This window comes from Xenia sp. Carnegie-2017, unplaced genomic scaffold (assembly GCF_021976095.1).
Source record: "Xenia sp. Carnegie-2017 unplaced genomic scaffold, XeniaSp_v1 HiC_scaffold_13, whole genome shotgun sequence".
NCBI lineage: Eukaryota > Metazoa > Cnidaria > Anthozoa > Malacalcyonacea > Xeniidae > Xenia > Xenia sp. Carnegie-2017.
In genome coordinates, this window is record NW_025813436.1 from 9802917 (window position 1) to 9825783 (window position 22867).

The 22867-nt window shown below is 34.2% G+C and overlaps 5 protein-coding genes across 8 annotated transcripts; 1 reads left to right on the forward strand and 4 right to left on the reverse strand.

Annotated features, from left to right (window-relative positions):
- Positions 1-281: 281 nt before the first annotated feature.
- On the reverse strand, positions 282-8482 carry LOC124449848 (synaptotagmin-11-like). Of its 2 annotated transcripts, XM_047000779.1 has the most exons (9): positions 8409-8482; positions 7758-8001; positions 5089-5373; positions 4300-4892; positions 3859-3997; positions 2774-3699; positions 1095-1732; positions 816-954; positions 282-696 (listed from the first exon to the last, which is right to left on the reverse strand). In XM_047000779.1, exons 2-6 carry the CDS (start codon positions 7765-7767, stop codon positions 3347-3349), a joined length of 1380 nt encoding a protein of 459 aa, XP_046856735.1. In that variant the 5' UTR covers positions 7768-8001; positions 8409-8482; the 3' UTR covers positions 282-696; positions 816-954; positions 1095-1732; positions 2774-3346. The 2 variants fall into 2 exon arrangements, with proteins under 2 accessions (XP_046856735.1, XP_046856727.1); XM_047000771.1 differs by lacking the exons at positions 7758-8001; positions 8409-8482 and adding an exon at positions 6662-7068.
- Positions 359-1241, reverse strand: LOC124433383 (synaptotagmin-7-like). The gene is made up of 3 exons (XM_046983143.1): positions 1095-1241; positions 816-954; positions 359-696 (listed from the first exon to the last, which is right to left on the reverse strand). The coding sequence occupies exons 1-3, from the start codon at positions 1239-1241 to the stop codon at positions 359-361; spliced, it is 624 nt and encodes a 207-aa protein (XP_046839099.1).
- A 60-nt stretch (positions 8483-8542) lies between the features above and the next one.
- LOC124449829 (synaptotagmin-11-like) lies at positions 8543-13574 on the reverse strand. Its single transcript, XM_047000739.1, has 6 exons — positions 12569-13574; positions 11601-11819; positions 11329-11511; positions 10558-11237; positions 9168-9294; positions 8543-9088 (listed from the first exon to the last, which is right to left on the reverse strand). The coding sequence occupies exons 1-6, from the start codon at positions 12579-12581 to the stop codon at positions 8766-8768; spliced, it is 1545 nt and encodes a 514-aa protein (XP_046856695.1). The 5' UTR covers positions 12582-13574; the 3' UTR covers positions 8543-8765.
- A 127-nt stretch (positions 13575-13701) lies between these two features.
- LOC124449836 lies at positions 13702-17721 on the reverse strand. Of its 2 annotated transcripts, none has more exons than XM_047000760.1 (3): positions 17212-17429; positions 15782-17120; positions 13702-14625 (listed from the first exon to the last, which is right to left on the reverse strand). In XM_047000760.1, exon 3 carries the CDS (start codon positions 14623-14625, stop codon positions 13744-13746), a length of 882 nt encoding a protein of 293 aa, XP_046856716.1. In that variant the 5' UTR covers positions 15782-17120; positions 17212-17429; the 3' UTR covers positions 13702-13743. The 2 variants fall into 2 exon arrangements, with proteins under 2 accessions (XP_046856716.1, XP_046856706.1); XM_047000750.1 differs by lacking the exon at positions 13702-14625 and adding an exon at positions 17613-17721 and having other exon boundaries at positions 15788-17120; positions 17212-17379.
- A 279-nt stretch (positions 17722-18000) lies between these two features.
- Positions 18001-21863, forward strand: LOC124457917 (synaptotagmin-6-like). Of its 2 annotated transcripts, XM_047008067.1 has the most exons (5): positions 18001-18098; positions 18735-18871; positions 19423-20750; positions 20847-20970; positions 21120-21863. In XM_047008067.1, exons 2-5 carry the CDS (start codon positions 18865-18867, stop codon positions 21413-21415), a joined length of 1755 nt encoding a protein of 584 aa, XP_046864023.1. In that variant the 5' UTR covers positions 18001-18098; positions 18735-18864; the 3' UTR covers positions 21416-21863. The 2 variants fall into 2 exon arrangements, with proteins under 2 accessions (XP_046864023.1, XP_046864027.1); XM_047008071.1 differs by lacking the exon at positions 18001-18098 and having other exon boundaries at positions 18610-18871.
- The last annotated feature ends 1004 nt before the right edge of the window (positions 21864-22867 follow it).

The following is a 22867-nucleotide window of genomic DNA, read 5'->3' on the forward strand; positions in this document are numbered from 1 at the left end:
TCTTGTCATGTTTCAATAAGTATGGAACGTTGTAATTGCTCTTGACTTAAACCTATTTAAATCTTTAAATTGAGTTTACATAAAATTATGCCTAAAACTTCCTCCGATTTCAAGCCCCTACTGTGCCTCCAGGGCAACATGCATTATTTAAGTACCGCTGAGTGCATATTTCAATCAAAGACAAATGGGACATATTAAGCACTGTACAAATTGATCATTAAAATAAGAAGTAAGATTTCTCCTGTTTTTTACACTCTTTAAAAGTAGGTAGAACAAGTCTGTTTCATTGTCTGAATTAATACAGTTTATTAACACGTAGCAAAGTACAATAAAAAGAGGAAAAGGTCTATTTTCAAGTTCAACTGATAGCTTGAACTGGATGATATTTCTCCATGATGAAATACGGTTTCTGTGTAATGATCTTCCAATGTTGTCTCGCCTTATCTAACATGAAGTATTCATGTAATTCAAAACGCTCGCCAATAAGGATGGAGCCTCTCATTACTTTTCGATGAAGTGGGCCGTTTGAGCGATGGTAAACGCTCAGCACAATGTTGGTATTCGCCATTCTGCTCTTCGTCACAATAACGTCAAAAGACTCAAGGAAATTTGGCGACGTCGTGTTGTACTTTGTACTGGTTCTCTTACTGTATATTCTCTCTCCATCATCGTAAACTCTTACCTTGATGAAGGGATCTGAGAAAATGCAACATGGTGATTATTGCGAAGAGTGAGATATATGTGAAAATATCTAGATTTGATAGAAGCACACTTTGTAGTAGGACCCTACAAATTTTTTACTCTGTTCAACTTACTAATTGTTCTATTCTTGAAGAGAGGTTTCAATTCTTTAGCATGCAGGATTTTGATGGTTAGTAAACTTTCCGAAGGATTGTAACACAAAGATGTTAATACTTCGCCAAGTGACGACTGTCCTGTAAGCCTTGAATTCTCCTTAAGTACAAAAAAATTTGATGTGTAACACTGACGTAAATATACTACTACGTTGCTTTACACGGTACACTAATGCAAAAAAAGGTCTGATCGAAAATTATGGCTTATAAATTGAAATAATTTATTGAGTTATGACATACAACAATTGGTCGTTTCGATTCACCAACATCAGATGTCATGGATGCCATCTTCAATAGTTTGTTACGTTGAGAGTATCCTAAGATAGATAACAGATCCTGTGATTGAGTTGATCTGAATTTACGACAGCTAGTCTTTTTCTCGTTCATGTTAATTTTACGAGAGCCCTGAAGTAGACAGTTATTGAATGATTGTGACCGTCGACGTCCATCTCCTTGGGTCAACTGAGAATAGAAGTTGTGGAACTGTTGAAAATCCTCAAGCGAAGATGACCGTCTACAATTTCTCAGATTACGTGAACGCAAAGGTTTTGGAGAGTTTTTTGTATTGAATGTTTTTTGATTTTTATAAAAATGAATTGCTGTGACATTGCTTTCTTCTTGCCCTTCTACGTTTTCATGTAATTCTGAGCCTTTCCCATCTTGTTTTCTATAGTTGTTTGGATCGATATAACTATCTATATCTTCGTGCGTTTGTAGTGGCCGATATTTATGTGTAATTGGGAATTCTGGGATTGTAACACTTGCTACAATCGATTCATCCAACGCCAGTTGTTTCCTGTAGATTCGATACAAACAGAGAATAAAAATAACGAGGAAGGTACATATTGAAGCCAAAATACTTGTGACAGCTAAAGTTTCTGTAATAAAGGATAAAAAATTTCTTAATTTTGATATAAAGCTAAAATATGTCAGTTGAGTGGAGTTCGCAGGCTGAAGGAAAAAGATTTTGTACGCGCATTCCACTTGTGGCCTTGCATTATGTAGATTTATCAGGAAGATAATTTCTTTGCCACGCATAGGCTTGCATAAGAACTGAAAGCAATGACATAAATGATACATAAGGTTAATTCATTATGATAATCATTGACTTGCTTTTAATGAGTATACGTGGTTGCTATGTCTCGCCCTCTTTTGTTGCTGTTTGTTTAGTAGACCTTCGTTTTTTTCAATTCAGTTATTTCGTTTTAACTGGCTCAATGAGATCGTTTTCTTGTCACAGTTTTCTGTGTTGGGAAAGTAAAATTTTAGGCGTTTTTGAATGCTGCATTTTGCCCATTCTTGTACAATATTCCGTTGCAGTAACAGATTTAGCGTCGCAGCATCGAAGTAAATTACGAAAATCTATTTATGGACATATTTACGTTTGAAAAACTCATAAAAATTCGACTGTTTTGGTAAAAAACTCAACATTTTTATTCCTTTACATGAATGATCATGTACAAAAATTCAACGTAAGCAATCTCGCGTAAAAACATATGCAACGACACGTTGACAACATTTTGAATGTTAGTTGGATTATAGATTTAGTTGAATTGTAAAATAATTTTAATTTTTTTGCTGGATTATTAAATAAATCCTAAGATAAGTCAGCATACATGCATGTGTGCATTTAGGCAACGACCATAGCAACGAATCGTTTTGACTAAAAAGTTGCTCCTTGTACACGATAATCGTACGTTAATCATTCCTAACTTATTATACTCGATATATGAGTACACAATCTTCAGATTTTATAATAATGATGATAAATTGCAATTTTTTCTTTACAATCTGCAGGATGATGTTAAGGTGCATATTCTTAGTAATTCTCCATAATCATACTACAACTCCGTATCTTACAGCCAATAATATAAATAAGTCATATTTCTAAAGTATAACGTCATTTCATACTCCCTTACCTCTACTCATTTGATCACTGGATTTTTTTCGTTAAAGTTATCAAAAAAGCGCTTTTATCAATATCATTTGTATCAGCAAATGTTAATAAGATCAGTAGCGACCTCTACATTACAAATTCCTTACAATGCACTCATTAGAAGGTTGTATTCCGTATAGCACTTTATTCAATAAATTTCCGGTTTCCTGATACGTAGAAAGAAAAATGGAGATTTAAACTAAATTTGCATAGGTATAATGTTTTCGTTTGCTAAATAATAAATAATATTGTTCATGATTTAACATAGGGACTGCCAGATCCATTGTTGCTCAATTATAAACGATAAATACTTCGCTATTGGTTTCGCATTTGTAAAAAATAAAATGCTACCAATTTGATTGGTTGTACAGTATTTTAAAATGTACATTTAGCCAATAATGAGCTGTTGTAATTTACTTTGATGTACGCTGGATTGGGGAGTAAATGTAGGTACTTTTTTTGAGAGAGAGATTAGACTACGATATTGATAAAGAACATTTTCTACTTTTATAAAATATGAAAGTCATTGTCTATAATAAACTATTGTATTCTTGTCTTATTCGGGAAGTGCTTGTATTGGGTGCCATTCCTCCACGGACAAAAGTGGTTTCTCTATAACAGTGGCCCAATGGCGAGCACCACTATCCAACATAAAGGGGTGTTGTCCAAATAATTCAAATTGATAACCCAGAAATACAAGTCCAATTAGAACGTTCTTGTTCAGAACATTCATTCTTCGTTTATGATGGTAGACTCTTAGAATAACACTTGTCTGTGGCATTTTGTCTTTTGTCACGACAAAGTCAAATGTTTCGTCGAAATTTGGTGTCTTCGTGTCATGTTGTACTGATGTTTTTTTATTGTAAATCCTTTCACCGCAAAAGAAAACTCTAATCTTGATGAACGGGTCTAAGAACAAATGATTATCTCATCGTCAAGTCACGAATAATTTTCACTACTCAAGAAACATAAAGAAACATGAAAAAATGTGGAAAAAGAATGACTAGGAGAGACATTCATAATAAAGACATCATAATGTCAGAAACATCGACATTCAAATAACATTACCGATTTTTCCATTCTTGGTTATTCCTGGTAGTCCTCTGACAGATTTTATGGAAACGGATAGTTTTCCCTCCGAGGGATTGTGAGAAAGTGAAACCAAAACTTCTCCCTGTCCATTTGTCTCACTCAACACAGAATCTGTCTATAGTAAAGAGAAGACAACGCTCTATATGGTTATTTGCAACTTTTTAATAGATATTTACGACCTATAATCTAATGCTAACGGAAACTAATCTGACGCTTTCGATGAATGTAGAAGATCATAAGTGGTTGCGCTTGCCGTTTATCTTGGAATCGATTACCGTTGAGTTGAAAGCGAAGATTATGCTGTAGCTTCTCATGTATGACACACATCACTTAATTTTTTTGAACATGCTTGACGAACTTGACAAAAATCATAACAATCATTAGCAAAACAAAACCAGGCAGAAGTTAAATACTCACCAAATCATCTGAGATTACTGGTAACAAGCTAATGCATTTACTGGTGATTCTATTTGGTTGAACATCTGCAAGAGGTATCTGCAATTGACCAATGGCTTTGTTTTCACCATTGTTCATAACAAGAAAGTGCAGAAAACATTCCCGAATCTTGGAATGCGCAACCCCGGAAACAAGAAATGTCTCATTGTAAAGAGGATCTGTAGAGTTAGAAACAAATTTTGTCTCTCGTTGCCAGCTCATCTCATCTGGCTTCAACGTAACAATGACATAACTCTCAAGATTCTTGTCCCCAGGCAAACCCAATGCTTGAATTACATTGACATGTAACTGACGATTTCTGTTATCGTAATAATAGGTGAATTCTAATCTTCCAATCATTTCTGAACTTGATGAACATGTTCCACTCCGCTTTAGTCTCGTTTTTTGTGGCACAAGTACACTATGTCCTCGTAATCGTTCACTGAAAGGAGATGTGGGACTACTAGGGCAACTACGACGTGCGGTTAATTTCCGGTGTTGGATCTTAACGGCAGGCGATCCTATTGGCGTGTTGAGGTATTCCAAAGACATCGTACTTGCATAATGTCGTGGACCTGTGATGAAATCACATAAAAATTGCTAATCATACGTGACGAGTGATAGGCAAGACTTTGAGAGCCAGTCTGATTTATCATTTATCGTGCAACTAATGAGGAGAAGGGACCTTTCTTGAAAACAACTAGCCCCCCCCCAAAATATTAATTTTTCCACTGCAAAGATCGATTCAGAAATCTTGAAAAAGCATTATACCTTCATATTTGTCACCAAAGAATTTTGACATGTCAGGCCCATAGTAACGGTGGTCTAGATGCTCTGCACTGACTGCATGGGGGCTAGAAAAAGGGCTTTGGACCCTGTGTGTTGTTGTACTGGGCAAAAATTCGTCTACGTTATCCTGCACTATGATCCCAGGAGGAAGTCGCTTTTCACGTCGATATGATTGATTTTTACCATGACGCACGGCTCGTACAAGGTAGAGCAGGATTATAAGTAATACTATACAGACTGAGCCAAGTACTCCGGAAACAATGAGAACTAAAAGTATAAAAAGATGGCAGGATGACGTAATTAATACATATGTATTTATGAAAACATTAACATGTTCAATAATGTATATTTTTAACAAATCAAGGTCAGAGTATGATCACGTGTGTTCTATGGGATTTAGAGTTCAAAGCCACGAGGGTGTTTATTTAACGTCTTTAGTATTTTCTATTTAGAGAATACTAATAACGAATTGAGCAATATTAACAAAATATCTAAATTAGTATTCTCTTTGTAGAAAATACCAATAAGATTTAAAGAATACTAATAGAGTATTGTTCTCCATTGTTTTCACTTCATATATGCATTTTATTTGAGCTTCAAACATAATAGTACTTCATGAATTTTAGGCACTAGGAGATATAGAACATCAAAATACAGGATACTGATTGGCCGAGTGGCTTTGGCCATTTTTTAACTTTACATATAAACCTGTTTACTTATTTAATCAGCAGCGTAGGCCGGCCTGCAAGTTTTGTTACTGCTGTGTAATTTTCGGAGCGCTATTATTATTTATTTCTTTAGAAATCTCATTTTTTTATTGTATACCGCTCAGTTTGAGTGAACCATTATGCAATTACGTATAATTATGGCATATTTACATGTTAACAAGATGAAAGTCTATAAATTTTATTATAAATATACACTCTCTACGCATAAAAAATTATATATGCTATGTATTGTGCTCATTCGTTCATCCATCCGCGCTGTGAATATTACCTTGCAAGGTGGAAATTTTTTTTATTTTATTGATTTGATGCATAAGGCATGATGAGCGATCATTGTCATTCATTTAATTATCAATTATATACCTAGACTTAAACTAAAATCTACTCTATATTGTCAAACATGCAATGGTATTTAATTTCAAAGACGGACAGAAACTATACACAAAAATAATGTTGCAAATTATTTATTCGTGTCAAACCAGATATTTTAAATTATTGTGTAAAGCTAAAAGTAAAAATGGCTTTGAATACAACATTTCATATAACTTAAATGTAGAGTTTCCTGTCTTATATGTCAAATAGATGTTCTACCAATGTCATCAACACCAGAGGTCGCCAATCTTGAGACATAACGACTAGTTAAGATCTACTATACATACTTATATGATCATAAAAATATAGATACTTATATGATCATAAATATAAATATTTAACTTCCATGGTTTTCTGTATTAACTCTCCGGCAGGAATGTGAATGCAAATGAGATGATATTCGATAAAACATCATAAAATGCAGAAACGCAACGCTATATTTATATTTGAAAGATTACCTTTTTCCTTGTCAACCATAACCATTCATAGCATTCATGTCATTTAATTAATTATTTCTTCGCTAAAATATTCTAAGCCATACATATTTACGAGCATTTCATAACAAAAATTTGATGGTGTTAAATTGACTCCTATGCATCGTGGTCAACGTTTCGATGTTTAGTCGTGCTTATAATAAACGTCATATATAAGTGGGAGGGTGATTTTCAATCTTGTTAATTGTTATTCATAAACAATAAATCTTGTTTCAGCAATTGAATGAGGAATCTACTTTTAAAATGTAAAGCAAGCTTGATCTCTTGCTTACAAACACTGAGTTTAAAAAGATAAAGAGAGTCCATTTTAATGACTCTATGCCGCTCAAAAATGATAACGTTTTCTCTTAACCAGTCGTAAACATAAAAATTGTCTCAAGTATTTGTCTTCAACAAAGACGCCAAAGCGGCATTTATTATTGGTAAAAAATATTGGTTTTGTTTACACAAAAGTTTGATGTTTTGCTTATAAACATTTACAGTATTGAGATCTACCAATGTAAGAAATGTGTCACCCACTATATTTTGTCTATTACAACCTATCAAAGGAGAAGTTATCGAGGTTTTCGCGCCAACACTTAGAAACCACTTTCACACACCAGTTAACTCGTCATATTTTTTTCAAAGATTTGCATGTGATTCACAAAAGTTGTTGTCTTTGATTGACAAGGAACACTTTATCTGTTATGAATGATTATAAATGGCGGGTAGCAAGAGCACTAATATAATGAAATTATTCGTAACTTTTTACTAAGGCCCCGTTTACACTATACTGGATTGCTATCGTAGCAGGTTGAATATTCTTTGTATTAAAAGACAGTGAAAATGTTCAACGTCAGAAACACAATCAAATAGACTAAATCTATTAGCTTTTACTCCGAACAGTTAACCCTTTAAAGCAAATGAAGATGTCGTGTTGAGCGAATCCGGTATAGAGTGAAAGCAGCCTAAGTTTAACTGTAATACCATATAATAAACTACTTGATCCTATATTAACCGCGACTGTTCAAAATACATTAAACTAGTGGTTTAACTGGAATCGAATTAAATTTTAACTTACTTGCTTTCATATTTCCACAACTTATCGCACATTCCTTTCGTCCATATTTGCTTGAATTATCCAATTGAACTCACATCTCTAGGTACATACTCTTTACTTTGATAGACGAACAATAGCTCAGATATATCTTTCAATAGTGTTCGCCTTTTATTGAATTTCATCCATTATTAGATTATCCAACGTGGGTCAGTAATTATATGGGAAAAGTGACAATTCTCAGGACACGCATAGACTTGCTTTTATCCTATAAAATTACAAGTATCATTTTGCCACATTATTATCAGTGTTAATTGAACGTTTTAAGGGTAAAGAGTTGGCAAAACTTTGTAACTGATATTAGGCATTGAGCTCTGCTCTGTCTGTTATCTAAGCTGAAAAGGAGACAGTGTACATAATAGAGGTATTAAAATATTTGTTCATTTATCGTTATTAAAGTCACAAGGCTTCGTAAAATTAATCAACGAAATAAGAGAAACTTTGTAAGTGGATACAATACATTCCCGAAGACAAAACACAACTATAATATCAAACTATGATTATGAATACAATATTAAACAAAAGCATCTTTTAAATAACATTGGTGTGTTTGTAAACTCACTATAAATAATAAAATTATCTTTTGATAGCATTGTTATATGGTTGCAAACTTACCCGAACGTAATTTGTATCTGTGTAGTCAAATGCTGATTTGTTTTTGCTCGTTAGAATGCAGGACTTCTAAATTGATTCTCATTAGGGAGTCAAGGCAATGATTCTTATAACAAAAACACTTCTGGTTTCAGCAATTTCGACCTTTGGCCTAAGCACATCAAACATATATTTTCTGAAATATTCATGTACTTATTGGATATGCATTAACTTGTAGAAAATGTGTCTATAAGTAGTAAAACAACTATGTTTAAATCTTACTAGAAACGCTATAACTACAGGAAATTCATTAAAAACTCCAGGCATTAAATATTCAAAATACTTAGTACGGAGGGCATGCTTGAACGAATCTTGCGTTATTTAGCTTGACTTCAAGATAGGATAAATTTTATGCCATTGTTCTATCGAAAGATGTGGTTTATCTAACATCATTGCCCAGTGTTGATATCCTGCCTCGCTGGGTTCAAGATTAAACCCAAGTAAAACGACGCCAATAAGATGATCTCTTAATTTGCCTCTATGAACTACTTTCATTGTAATACTAGTTGCATCCATTTGATCTCGAGTTAACTCGAAATCAAATCCTTCGTCGAATTCTGGATTCCATTCATGATGCTGAACTTTGGTTTTCTTCTTGAATAATCTTGTCAGATCTTGCATTACATTGATCTTTACAAATGCATCTAAACAGAATATTTTATACATGCATAAATAATTCCATGTGTGAAAACTAAATAACCTTTAATACGAAATTTTCCTCGCCTGTATGTCCTGTCCTTGTCATTTTAGGTAAACCTCGTGCACGGATAATCCTCACGTTTAATTTCCAATCAATAGGGTCGTAATCCATGGAAACTAGTAAATCGCCAACATAATAACGATCACGATCCTGAGATGAGAAAACTGCATTTCAAGAAATCATTACAATGGTTCGTTCGATATTTGTTCCATGGCCATGTCTTAAAGCTGAGAAGCTCAACGAACGTCTGAGGTTTTCCTCAAATGTACTTTTTATTATTCACAGAAATGAGTTATGCTATCTTATGTATTGGAAATGCTACAGTTAGGCCTGCACAACAACTTAAATCTCTATGCTGTCCATGGATACCATGGAGTGGAATGAAACCAAACAATTTCTAATGAACAGGTACGTGCTCATAAAGCATTTAAAAGTGTGCGTCATCAAGTAAATTGACCGTTTTTTTCCGATTGTATTGACACTAGAGGTGTATAAACAATGGTGTAGTAATACAACACAAATATTTGACAATCGAACAACTGACAGCAATTTTTCTTCGGTAAGAATGAGAAATTTACGTTTCCCAAAAGAAAACAATCATCAATTTATAATGTATTTAGTACATTCTCTAAAGTTCTTTGCGTTCAAAATTTTAGCCGTTGTCTTTTCAAATAGAACAAAGGTAAATTTCGGTTTTAACGGTTTTTCATGCTCATTGATAAGTTTAATTGTTTCAAACGGACAGAATAACTGAACATTAACAATATCCCGTTGCGCCAAACCTTCTAGGTTGTGCTGCGTCATCTTTATATTAGAAATAAGTATTGCTATTTAGATAAAAATTTTGTAAACGCGTATGCTAAAAACATAAAAAGCCTTAAAACATGCAATGATTTGTAGAGTGATAACCGTTGTTTATTAATTTACTGCATGACTGAATATAATGATGCATGCTACGATAAATGAATGAAATGAGCACAACAAGCATTAATGTCTACAGCTATATATGAAAATATATGCTGTATACATTGCATGCTCTTTCTTTATATTCTCGTGATTTTCTCATGATCCTGTTTCGATAACACTCTTATGTAGCTATACACGTGTGTTCAGCTGTATGAGCTGCTGTGACGTAAGAATGTGTCTCAATATACAGTTTTCTAGCATAAGCGAAGTTGTGAATCCAAAATGAGTAAAAAATATTAGAGTTTAACGGTTCCAATCTATTTATATTCGCGCAGCTTTTATCACTGGGAAATTTAAAACTTACGTAGCATCCAAATGAACTTAGAGCGTCAATTATGAGTTTCAGTGCTTTCTCCAAAGCAACAAGAACGAGTTTTGGGGTTTGTGTGCACTATAACTATGCCTCTCCAATCATGTTACAATTTTTTTCCAAAAAAAAACTCTTACCTTCACAACTTTGAGAGGTTTCTGAAGTTGACATGTACGCTGTGTGAGTACATCAGGCTGTAATTCTCTTAATGTAAATGTAACTTCACCAATGATTTGATCAGCATTCACGTCGTTAAGACGAAACAACAAAGCACAGTCGTGTAACTTTGATAATGAAAAACCACTGATGGTGAACATCTCTCCAAACGTTGGGTTATCTGTGCCTTGTACAATCTTAGTTTGAGCTTCCCAGATGAATTTATCCGGCTTTAGTTGGACATTCAGGTATACTTTGGCATCCTGTTTTCGTTCCTTAGGTACCTGGATGTTCCGCACTCGCATTATATTTAGGTTTAAAGCGCGTTGACCAATATTGTATTGGACAGAGAAGTCCAAAGTAGCTCCTGTAAGAATAATCTGATGCTTTGCCTGACGAAAAAGTCGCAATCGTCGCGGACTGCTTTCAGGAGACTGGCGACTAGAATCGCGCGAGCCTTCCAAGCTCGAGCTTGCACTTTGAGTGACAGGCGGTACATTGATAGCAAGAAGATCTATTGAATTAGAACTAGGGTTACGGGAGAGTGTTCCTTTTGGCGAATTTCGTGATTTCTTAGTTTCTGAGGAAGTTGTTCGTTTTGGAGTCCCAATGCCACCTGTTGTAGATCTTCGTTGTAATTTTCCACTCATATCTGGAGAGTCTGGGACGAGAAGAACGGTAGAAGTGACAAAAATTACGTATCTGGCACACATTATAATATAAAATAATTTATACTCTATACCCAAACACACCAATTAAATTCTGAAGTGAAATCTTTCTGTTGATAGGCTGTGATATTGTATGTCCTTTTGGGGCAGTGCCTCCGGATTGATCTCCTTTATGTGGGGTAACAGGGGATTTTGAGGAATCTACTTGGTCCACAGGTGTTGGTGATGGTGGAGTTATAATAGGTTGCACCAACTTAAGTTTTGTACCTTTAAGAGCAGACATGAATTAGAATGGATAATTTAGTGAGAAAAATTACTTATTTTTCATCGTCGTAGTTGTGACTTTTTTTTCCTACCTGGAATAACGAACTCAGGAATCTCGTTTCGTATCAAGGATTTACTCCGGAATATCTTCCCCATCTTCGTTCTTTGTTCACTTCTTATAGTTGGAGTGGAATGTTTCCGGTATTTATGTTCCGTTGGTACATATCTCCGCTTCCATACGCGTCTCACGACCAACGAGAAGAGAATAATGACGATACCAGAGATGATACCAACTATCGAAATCACCACAACTAAAGAGATTTCGAAAATTAACTTACATTTCCACTAACGGTGCGCGTTCCTCTCCTTTTAATTTTTTTGGACATGATCAAATCTCTTTCATTTCTTATATGATTGCATTCATATAGCAATTTTTATCTTTTTCTCTCTTGTTAAGGCTATCCCCTGATCACTTTAATTGAAATAAGTCATAATTCAAAGCGCAGGCAACAGCTGTTTTTTCAATACTTCCCCTCATTATTTCCGTCTCTTTTTGTTAGAATTGATGACATAGATTTTGATAAAAGGTTTGTTCCTGCATTTTTCTTTTCAAGAAATCAATAGAAATGTACAAGTATATACAGTAACTATACAAAGCCTTTTGTTCTACATTTGCGCATTTTAACACGACATTCGTTGATCTGATTTTGCAAATTGCTATCTTTGCAATCAATATTGTATTCTAAAGCCGACGCAGATGCAAGCTCAAATATAAGTATATACACAATCTTAATATAAGTAAAACACAATCTCAAAAAAAGCCCAGAACTTTTGGAAATTATTCTGCTTATTGGCGGTAAAATTAAATTACCTAGTCTGTGCTATCATCATGTGCTTTAATTGATAAAGTTTGCAACGACTCAAGGCAAAATTTACCGAATATCTTAAAGTCACTTATTTTTTTGATGTCGCTATGGTATATTTTCACATCATGTAGATATTACATGGATAAATATGATAAATTAATGAATGTTATTGAGCTCTTGGTCTGCTGTCGTACCTGTTGAATTCATCGTGTCTTCATTTTGCACATCACATCAGCTCTTCATTGAAAGTTCTTTCTTTCATCATTTTTCAAAAAATAGGAACCATTCTGAGATTGTGTGGGCATTTTTTAATGTATCAGGGGACGGAAAATTCAACTTTTCCCAATGCGTTCAGTGTTTCCCTTATACAGTTGGACAGTTGCACTTTACTGCACTTTATCCAATATATGATTTGACATTTTAAATATCTATAACGCTTGAATAACAACGCATCCTCTCGGCCAATCGCAACATCGCTTAACTACAATTTTAAATGAGCGTGTATAACGCCAACGCGTCGACCGTTAATACGATGTAGAAGGAATAATAAACATAACGCTCGAGTTAGCCCAGGCCAGATCTTTGTAAGTCATACATTTCATTAATAAAATAATTCTTGCTCAACATTGTTACATTACTAACACTGAAACTAATATATCATATGCCGTTTTCAATTTTCATGTCTCTGTTTTGCTGTCATTAGTGAGGGCCACGAGCATTTAATCCTGTGATATCTATTTAATGACATATTTATGCGAAGAGAAACCGTGCTGTCATATTCACGATGAACGTGGTTTCAGTTTCATTCTGTTTGTTCGTTAATGTTTGCATATTTGATGTGTGCAGTTATTCTAGATCCTTAGATGTGGCGAAAAAACTTTATTTTGGGGGTGAAGAAGGTGCTACATTTGCCCTCCCTGATTCCTTTGCTCTATCATACTTATGTGGATAAAATGAGCTTATAACGACAATTGTTCTACATGCGTTTTTGATTGCTTATGTGATTAAGACTTAGAAGAGATCTTCCGTTCTATTCTATTGAAAAAATACCGTTAAAAGACATGATGCTTGATTATGAATACGTCATATAAAACGTTCACGAACCTTCCCTTATTAACTTTGTCCTATTAACTTAGTCTTTGTTAACTGTTTCTAAACAATGCAGTTTCGTCTGAAACAGGTATTCCGTTGTAATTTGGCAGCTGTCGTTATGGGGCGTAAAAACGGTTGCACTTTTGTACCTTTGTACTGGCATATATTAGATCGTTATTTTGGGGCATTCCTGGTAACTAGTTTCTTTTTTGTAACTGTTTTGCTAAACGTCAGCTTCATAAAAAGATTTAAGCTCTTTATTCTTTTATATTTTCAATTATATCTCACACAAGGTTTTTGTTGATTTAAACAACATGTTAGCTCTAAGATCTACCATTGGTTCTATAATTTCACCCAAAGTACTCCAAAAATATTTGATTTCCTCGTATTCAACAACACGAAACCTCAAACAACATTCTCGCAGCTTGTTGTGAGCAAGACCTGATACAATAAACGTTTCGTTGAACACTGGATTGCGTGTTCCACATACGTACCGCGTTTTCTGCCACTTCGTCTCACACGCCTCCACGAGCACATGAACACGATAATAACGCGTGTTTTGGTTGGGTTGCTCTGAAGCCGGTAAATTGCTGGCACCAAACACTGTTATATGTAAGTCTTTGGATGGTCTATCATAAAATATGGAATAAGTTAACTGAGGCTTATCGTGGGTATCCAAACAACGTCTTGCAGGTGCATTATCGCTTATTTGTGATATCACAATAGCTGGAGAGTTTATATGTCGACTTTTTTGTCTACCATAAGTTTTTGAAACGTTTTTTCTCTTCGTATTATTCCTTGATGCTGTTTGTTTGCTTTCGTAATGTGATATCAATGGTACATGGTAGTCTTCGACGTTAGGTTGCCATGTGTTGCTATTGTCATTATGATTTTGATCAAATGACGTCGACGTATCTGTTAAATGTCGATTTTTGAAATAAGGTTGAACATTCACTGGTTTACGAGAGGTGTAAGGAACTCCATAGTTAACTTCTTCTTGTAAACATCTGGATGGTTTTATTAAGTATCCATTTTTAACGTTTCTTGACGTCAATATTTCTTTCTCTCGGTGTGTGAGGTGGTGAATCGCGTAACCAATGAGAAAGGTGATGATGAAAATGAAACAAACAACTAGCACACATGCGACGTACCACCACATCTATGATAAAATTTATGATAAGATTTGTGAAATGATGAAGACTGGAAGAAAATTGAGGCTTATTTCCAACACATATAGCTGAGCGTGTTGTATTTAATCAGTTGTTTCAGTGAATGTAAATTTATTCCATTTAATGTGAGTTCATACAGGAAGTCAGTAACATTGGTCATACAAATCACCTAGCGCGGCTTTGCTACGAGTTCATTATGAATTATATCGTTAAACTATGATATGAGAAGTACACTTGATCATCAAATAATTTAACCTTGAAAAAATCTGAATCGAAAAGTGACAATAATGCTTTAGATTTTTCCATCAAACTCATAATTCACTTTAAGCTCTTTGTTTTCAACTTTTCCAAATTTCAAATGTCCATTAACACTACGCAAAAATTTTGTTTGCATATAGGTAAAATTTGTAAAACAATTTTTTTCCAAAGTTTAGCATTTACACGTGTATAGTTAGGTGGGACCTTTCGTAAATTTGAGCTCATAGAGCATCCACTAACCTGTCTTTAAGTTAAGCAGAAAATTGACTTCTGAACTCTTGAATATTTTAAAAGAATTAAGTCAATAATGGACTTGTGGATTTTATACTTTGCACATTCATGCATAATTTATAAAAGGTTTTTCAATAAGTTAATGCTCTTGGTTTTGATAAGTCACGTAATTGCTTCAACAACAATTGATGTTTCCGGGTTGAAACTGTTTCATTGCAAGCCTTAAGTCTTTCACGCAGGTTTTATGTTTGATAAAGATTTGTTGGGAGGAATTTTTATCATAATTAAATTCAATTTTCAAATTTCCATTACTTGGCTTAGAAACCATTGTTTGCTTCTTCTTTACTCGGCTAATTACTGCGTTTATTAAATTTAATGCAACCATAATTACGTTAGTATGTTGAACTTCTTTCAGAAAAAAAATGCAGCAACAATTTGCATGTAAATTAGATTAACATTCAAATTTCAATCAACGAGCTGACAGTAGGACATTTTTCTCAAAGTATAAAAATTTTGCGTAATTACGTTCCCAAACGAACGTAAAATATAACCTTTATATAATATAATGTAAGTTGTGCAAAGGCTGATCTATTTATGAGATAAAATTATCAATGCTGCAGTGATATTAATGTTTTTACTTCAAATCAAATACTTTACCTAATTTGTGTTCGTCTCTCACAATACTAACTGAAATCTTCTTCGCTCTCTGATTCGTATGCAAAACTCAAACTTATGCTGTCAAGAATTGAATCTTTATCACAGCACATGGGATCTTCGCTATAAAAATCAAGTTTGGAGTCCAGTTTGATCGAATTTTTTGTTTCGTTGTCGTTAATTACTGTATTTGCCGACGTTTCTATAGATGCATACTGAGATGATGTAATTGATTTTTCTACGTCACGTGAATCTATAATGCTGTTACTTATTGGTTTTTGACACTCGAAGCATAAATTTGACGTAGTGGCCAGATTATTGCAATTTCGTTTCGAGGAATTTAAATTTGATCGAGGATAATCGCTGTCAGAGACACCGTTCCGAGAAAAAGCAGTTACATTATTGCAGTCGAAGTGGAACTTAAATGAATTCTCTTTGATCTCATCTACAGAGTTCCTTGTAGTAATTGGAATTGCATCTTTGGATGAAAATCTTAAAAACTCTTGCAACTTCGCATGAGGCTCTCCAAACGAACTTGCTCCACGTGGTTGAGACTGGAATTGAGAATTCCCAGAATACATTGCAAACGCACTTGCTCTGCGATTAGAGAGACTTGACCCCTCTCTTTGGAATGTGAAGGCGCAATAATCAGGTGAAAATGCACATGTCTTTGAATTAAATTCAATACCACCAAAACTACTTGCTCCTCGTTCCTTGCTCTCAATTGGTCTTCTAACGGCACTCTCATCTTGGGAAATTTTTTCGTCGCAGTATTTTGTGTCAAGAGTCTCGTTTTCTTTTTTCATATCTTTGCACTCTGGCTGACAATGTTTCAGCGAGGTGTACATAGAATGTTCATTACAAATAGGGAAATCTGAGAACGTACTGGACTCTTGAGTACAGGTGATTGGGAGCATGGTATTTCCACTTGAATTTCTACTTGATAATTTTCTTATTCTGAGTTGATCTGATGAATTTGAAGCATTTTTTAAGACGTTTTCTGTTTCAGCTATCTTCGACATGTCATTCACCGTGTCTTCGTCTTTTGCCAGTAAATGTTTCAATTGTGTTGATTCGCACCCCAATCTATTCGAATGAATCTTCTCTAATGATAAAGATGTTTTATTTTCTTGTATATAATTATTTGTGGAACATGCTGTACTTTCATTCCCATCAGTTTTGTACCCACTATCAAATTGGCAGACATGCGTACTTAGTAGCTTTCTATATGCTGGAGTCAGTGAATCAATTACTTCATTGTCATTTTGTTGAAATATCGATTGACTTGTCGGATAAACTGTTCTTGGAACATGAGGAAAGTACAGTTTACGATCTGATTCATCTACAAGATAGGAAAATTATTGTTAAGCTTCAAGTGTTGAAAAAAGTATCTAGTCATTGTGCTATTCCATTATCCAACATCTTGTATGTACCTTCATTGATGAGTTTTTGCTTGTTGTCCTCCCTGAGGGGTTTTTGACAGCAAGAAAATGTTGTGGAAATTGTCGAAAATATTGTTAAAATTGAACCAATAAGCAGTACGATGAATAGCCATCCTACCACAATATCGAGATTATTCCGGACTGTGTCGTGGATTATGTCTATATATGTGTAAGAATCGTTAAAAGTAGATTAAATTTCTCTATGAAGAGAACTAAAAACCAAAAAGAATAGTTGTCTGATGTAAATGATGCAGATATGCTAATTTTAAATATGTTTTTAACTTGTTATTTTATTATTGTAGCAGGTGTTCGTTTAGTGACTTCCTTTTATGCATGTATAAATTATTATATAAAACAAGTTGTATTTCAAAAGATAAAAAATGCTTTCCTACCTTCATCTCTGTACATGCTAAACAAACGTCTTATAATGATAACTTTTTATTTTCTAAATGCTGCAAAAACTTTTTTTGTCTCCTTTCATTTCAAAAGACATTTGTGTCTACATTTATCCTAGTGTATGAGGTCATTCTCATGCAACAATGCTTGGAAGTTTTATCTTGAACTTTTTATCAGGCAGTAACAATTTGTGACATGCGTATTAGTTTGTTTGTTATGAAAACGGACACGGTGTATGCTGCGATGTATTAAAATAGTATTATTAATATGTCAAAAAATATTAAACAACTTTATGACTTTTATTGCGTGATTATAAATCCAGTTCAAAATATATCATTTTTATGTTCATTTCCAATCTTCTTCGTAGATTGCTCGGTCAATGATGATGTCATAATAACGAGGAATGTTTGTTTTGAAGAAGATAATATTTTATGATGCGTGACATCATTCGGAAAAATCACTTCATCTCTGATCTCTTGGAGGTAAAAAAGCAATATGGCATTTTGTCTTCATTTACTTAAGACAGTATATTTGCTTTATCTTTGCATCACACAAGTTAGCTTAGATGCAGTTCATCAAAAATATAAAAAATTCTAAATCTTTTGATAAAATAGCCTTTTAATTTCAATCGAATCGATCTTTCATGGTGAATCAATAGCGAATCAGTAGAAGTGACGAATTTAGTTTATTTGTTTTAGTCGTTTCCATTGTGCAATTTGTTCATGTTTTATTAATATTTAATATTGACTACTGATATTCAAATTCTTCGTAAAAACGTGGAACTAATATAACATGTCACTGTGTTTTATCCATTTTCACTCCTAAACTCTTATGCTCTTCGTAAGTCATAGTTGTTTAAAAAAAACACCAAAGAATGTGTTTCATTTCAATGAATGTAATATAAGACACGTGTGCCTTATTAATATTTGAACAGAGCTACACAAAGCCCATATCTATAATGTAATTTGTACAATACAAAAGGCTGAGAATGAATTAAAAACTATATATATCATCCGATTGTTTCTTATCAGTTCATCAATATTGTTTCAGTTCCATCGTCGTTTCATGATGAAACGTCTAAGTCTATATAGTTTAACGCTGATATTTTTCCTGTATAGGACATGCATGAGATTGGCTTTAGATGATATTCAAATTGTTTGTATGTGGTATGTAACCGATCAATAATTGTTGATCCGTGATGCATGTTGGATCGTCATCCCTAACAGATTATTTCCCAACACTGTGAATATGGAAGGTAGGAATTCTTTCTTGTTTGTGTCTGCGTTGGGACAAAATTTCTCCCAGCAATGTCTGATTAAGTTTCGTATGATTGAATTTCTTTTTAAACTGGATTGAAAGATTTGATGAGATTATAATTGAATTTTTTGACGATGCAAGATCTCTTTTGAAAATGACTTCGATTAGTTTGAACAAACATGACAAGACCAAATTAAGTAGCACATGATTATATATTTCGTAATTTATAAGAATTAGTTTTGTGTATTATTGTCAGATGAAAATAATTTCAATCGGTTGTCTGCAGAATGACTGAAACGTTTAAAAAATCAGTTATCTCTTGCCTTCCTTGCATGTTAAAGAAAATTATTGAGCGTGACGAACCATTGCTTCACCCTTCACAACATTTCGTTCAATAAAAAAGGTTTATAGATAGTGATCAATGGCAAAAGAAAAATTAATTATGAGAAAATGCTGCTTGACTTGATTTAAACGTTCATGTTTAAAACGATGGTATCACAGTGGAATATTAATATTTTAAGTAAAGTTATTATAAATCTACCGTCATAGATTCAGAAAGACCATTTCTAAGTAGACTCATTTGGAAAAACACGGGGTTACTATGTCTTGTGACTTTGATAATACTACCCATCATTATTGGTGTTGCACTTGGATATTTCATTTTATTGTTATTTGTCGCCTCATATCGTAAAATTACCGGTGAAAAATCTCGTGAAGAAAAGGAAAGTGAGGTAGCAAAAAAAATACGAATTGTGATGGAAAATGATCTGCTTGATAAGGCCTTCATGAAGTCTAAGGAGCTTCCTGTGCAAAAGCCAAAAATTTTATGGCCGTTTCCGAGGACCAGCTCTTATCGCGAAAGTCAGGTTTCAAGGGTTGATAAGCAATCTTTAAGTGAGAGTGAGTCTGGTGAATCAATCGAAGAAATGGAGGGACAAAGTTTTATACATTTTGCAGAGATTTTTCATGAAGAAATGCAAGTAGCTGTTAATGAAGCTAATGATCTTATTTCACAAAAGCAAGCAGAGCTTAATGTAACTGACGACGTCATTAGCTCTGAAGTTGCGAATATTTCACGGAGAAATAGTGCTTCATCTGGTCATTATTCTACCGCTAATGAAATGATAGATTCTGATAGCAGTGATATTTCGAAGGAAAAAACGTCGGTATCTAAGAAATGCAATATTTCTGGAGATTGTGGCTTTAGCCTTCAAACCGCAGAAGAACAAGCAGGAGGAAATGATCTGTTGGAGATGAAGAACTTTGATAAATTACAAACTGATGTTACCGATGAAAGTGGCTTTTTTGAAGAATGTTCATCAAAAATTCGCAATTTGAGAATGCCAACAATCGAAACAGAAAATGACTTAGCGACTGCTAATGCTACTGTCGAGCATTGCAAGACCACTTATCAACCAAGAGAAAATATCTCCAGCCATAGCGTGGACATTCCTCCTTTTCTTGGTAAACTACGATACTCTGTCAATTATTTTGAAGAGAGCAATGAACTTCATGTTACCATTATTAAAGCTATTGACCTATCGAATGAATATAAGGAAAACACAAGTGAGCCTAGTACGTTTGTTCGAGTCAGTTTACTCCCTCAGAAGTTTTGTTGGCAAAAGACAAAGGTTATAAGTCAGACTCGAAATCCTGTTTATAACGAAACATTTGTTATCTCTGGGTTTTCTCATCAACGCTTTTCAAAGTATAATATTTTGATCTCTGTTGTGAATGCAGTCGTGTTTGACCAGAACTTTCTTGAAGATCAAGTGATAGGAGAGCTGTGTGTGCCGTTAAACCACGTGATCAACTGTATCTATAATAAACATAAGGCATTTTCTCAATGGGCAGAGCTAAAATCAAAATTTGTCGAGGTTAGTTTTATGGATCATATTCACTTGTAATTTTTTCTATTCGAAAATTCTTTTTCTGACCCAGTTAAGAAGAATTTGACATTAACTATTTTTCAGTCAGAGCATAGTGCCCAGTGTGGAAAGATCAACATTGCAATATGTTATCGGCCAATTAGCGGCCGACTTATTGTCACTGTTAAAAAAGCTAAGGACTTGAAATGTGATAGTAAGGAGACGTTTGGTGAGTAATGTGATCATGAATTTCAGTTTAATATTTGTAGTTATAACAATACAATTTAGTCGTGAAAAGTATCTTCCTAATATACAAGTATTATGTTTTTCATATTTTGAAAAATTTCAATGGCATCCCAACCTTTATCTTGTATTTAGATCCCTATGTAAAATTAATTGTGTACTGTGATGGCTCAAGGGTAGAAAAAGGCTCAACACGTGTGAAAAGAAAAGTTTCTTGTCCCATTTACAACGAAAAGTTTAATTTTGATTTAGGCAACGACCAAATTTTACACACTAGTATAGTTTTGAAAGTCATCAACAATGTCAATTCCAGTTGTGTTGGAACAGCAGTTGTAGGCTATGAATCAAGTGGCCATTGCAAGGAGCATTGGTTGAATATGATGAAATTTCTAAGCAAACATGTCGATGCTTGGTATACCTTATATTATTAACTTTTATGGCTGACCACATACATTAGAGATCTTCAATATCAGAATGTGAAAGAAAATGATGAAAGCATTCGAAAAAACAGGAATGCAAAAATTGCCAAGTTCAAGGTAGCTCAATTTACATCATTGAAAACATCAAAAGGAACGCAATCTCAATTCGAACAACCAAAGACGTCATATTAAAGGAGTTTGAGATGACTGTTTGAGTAGTAAAGTTAGAGAAAGACGAAAAAGAACCAAAAGACAGATGAGAGAAAGCCTTGAAAATATGCTTCTCTTCAGTGAAAGAAGATCAGATGGCATGCGGTTGTTTTGTGGTAGAAAAGAAAACAAACATTTAATTATAAAAAGGATGTTGAAATTCGTTTAATAACACTTTATTTCCTAATGGAAACTGTGTAATTTATTCACTTGGGTTATGAAACAATAAGATAGTATCTCATTTCCTTTACGGATGATTTTGGCGCGTGCATGACTTGCAGCGGTCTTAATGATTTAATTCATCACTCCTGTTTTCATTCCAAAGCAATTTAATTCCACCTGAAACCGAGTGATTTATTCGGAACGGGTTGACGTCATAGGAGGCATTTGGAGATCAAAGATTTGCCGAGAATTTAGGCAAATAATGCAAATTTTGGTTTCATCCTCAGTAAACGCTTATCGGTAGAGAATTAAAGATGGTGTGAATTTACAATGCAAACCGTATGAAGATAAAGTTGTGTTCTGCATTATCAGCCTAAATTAATCCCTTTAAAACGAAAGCATTTCGATCAACGATAGCTGAAGGCTTTTCCTTTATTTTTATTGTTTGTTGATTATGTGTGAAAACGGAAGCGCTTGCCGAAGGAAGTTTCGGTGTTGTTTTCCTGGAGAAATTAAGAAAATCTTGCAAGAAATATTAAAAAAGCAAAGCTGAAGGTCATAGGATAAAATGAATTGAACGTGGCCTTATATATCTTGAGTCGGTTTTAGGAAATACTTTATTTGTGGATGAAATACAACCTCTATGACAGTGTGAAGTAAAGTTGTTTGAAAAGCGATTTTATCGAACAGCGTTTAAGCCTTGGAAGAATAAAGACAAATCTTTAAACGTGAAGTGATGAACGATTTCTCCAGTATGAGCACATCAAGTAGTGATAAGCCTCCTTTATCCTACATTGCTCTAATCACCCTTGCTATCAATAACAGTCCCTTGAGAATGGTGACCTTGAACGAAATTTATCAATACATCATCGATAATTTTCCTTACTTTCGTGAGAATCATCAAAAATGGCAGAACACCGTACGTCATAATCTATCTCTTAATGATTGCTTTGTAAAGATTCCTCGTCGCATCATAGGTATTCCTGGAAAGGGAAGTTTCTGGGCGTTGCACCCACACGCAAGTGGAATGTTTAATGAAGGCAGCTTACTGAGACGACGACGCAGATTTCGCTTAAAAAGAGGAAGAAATGA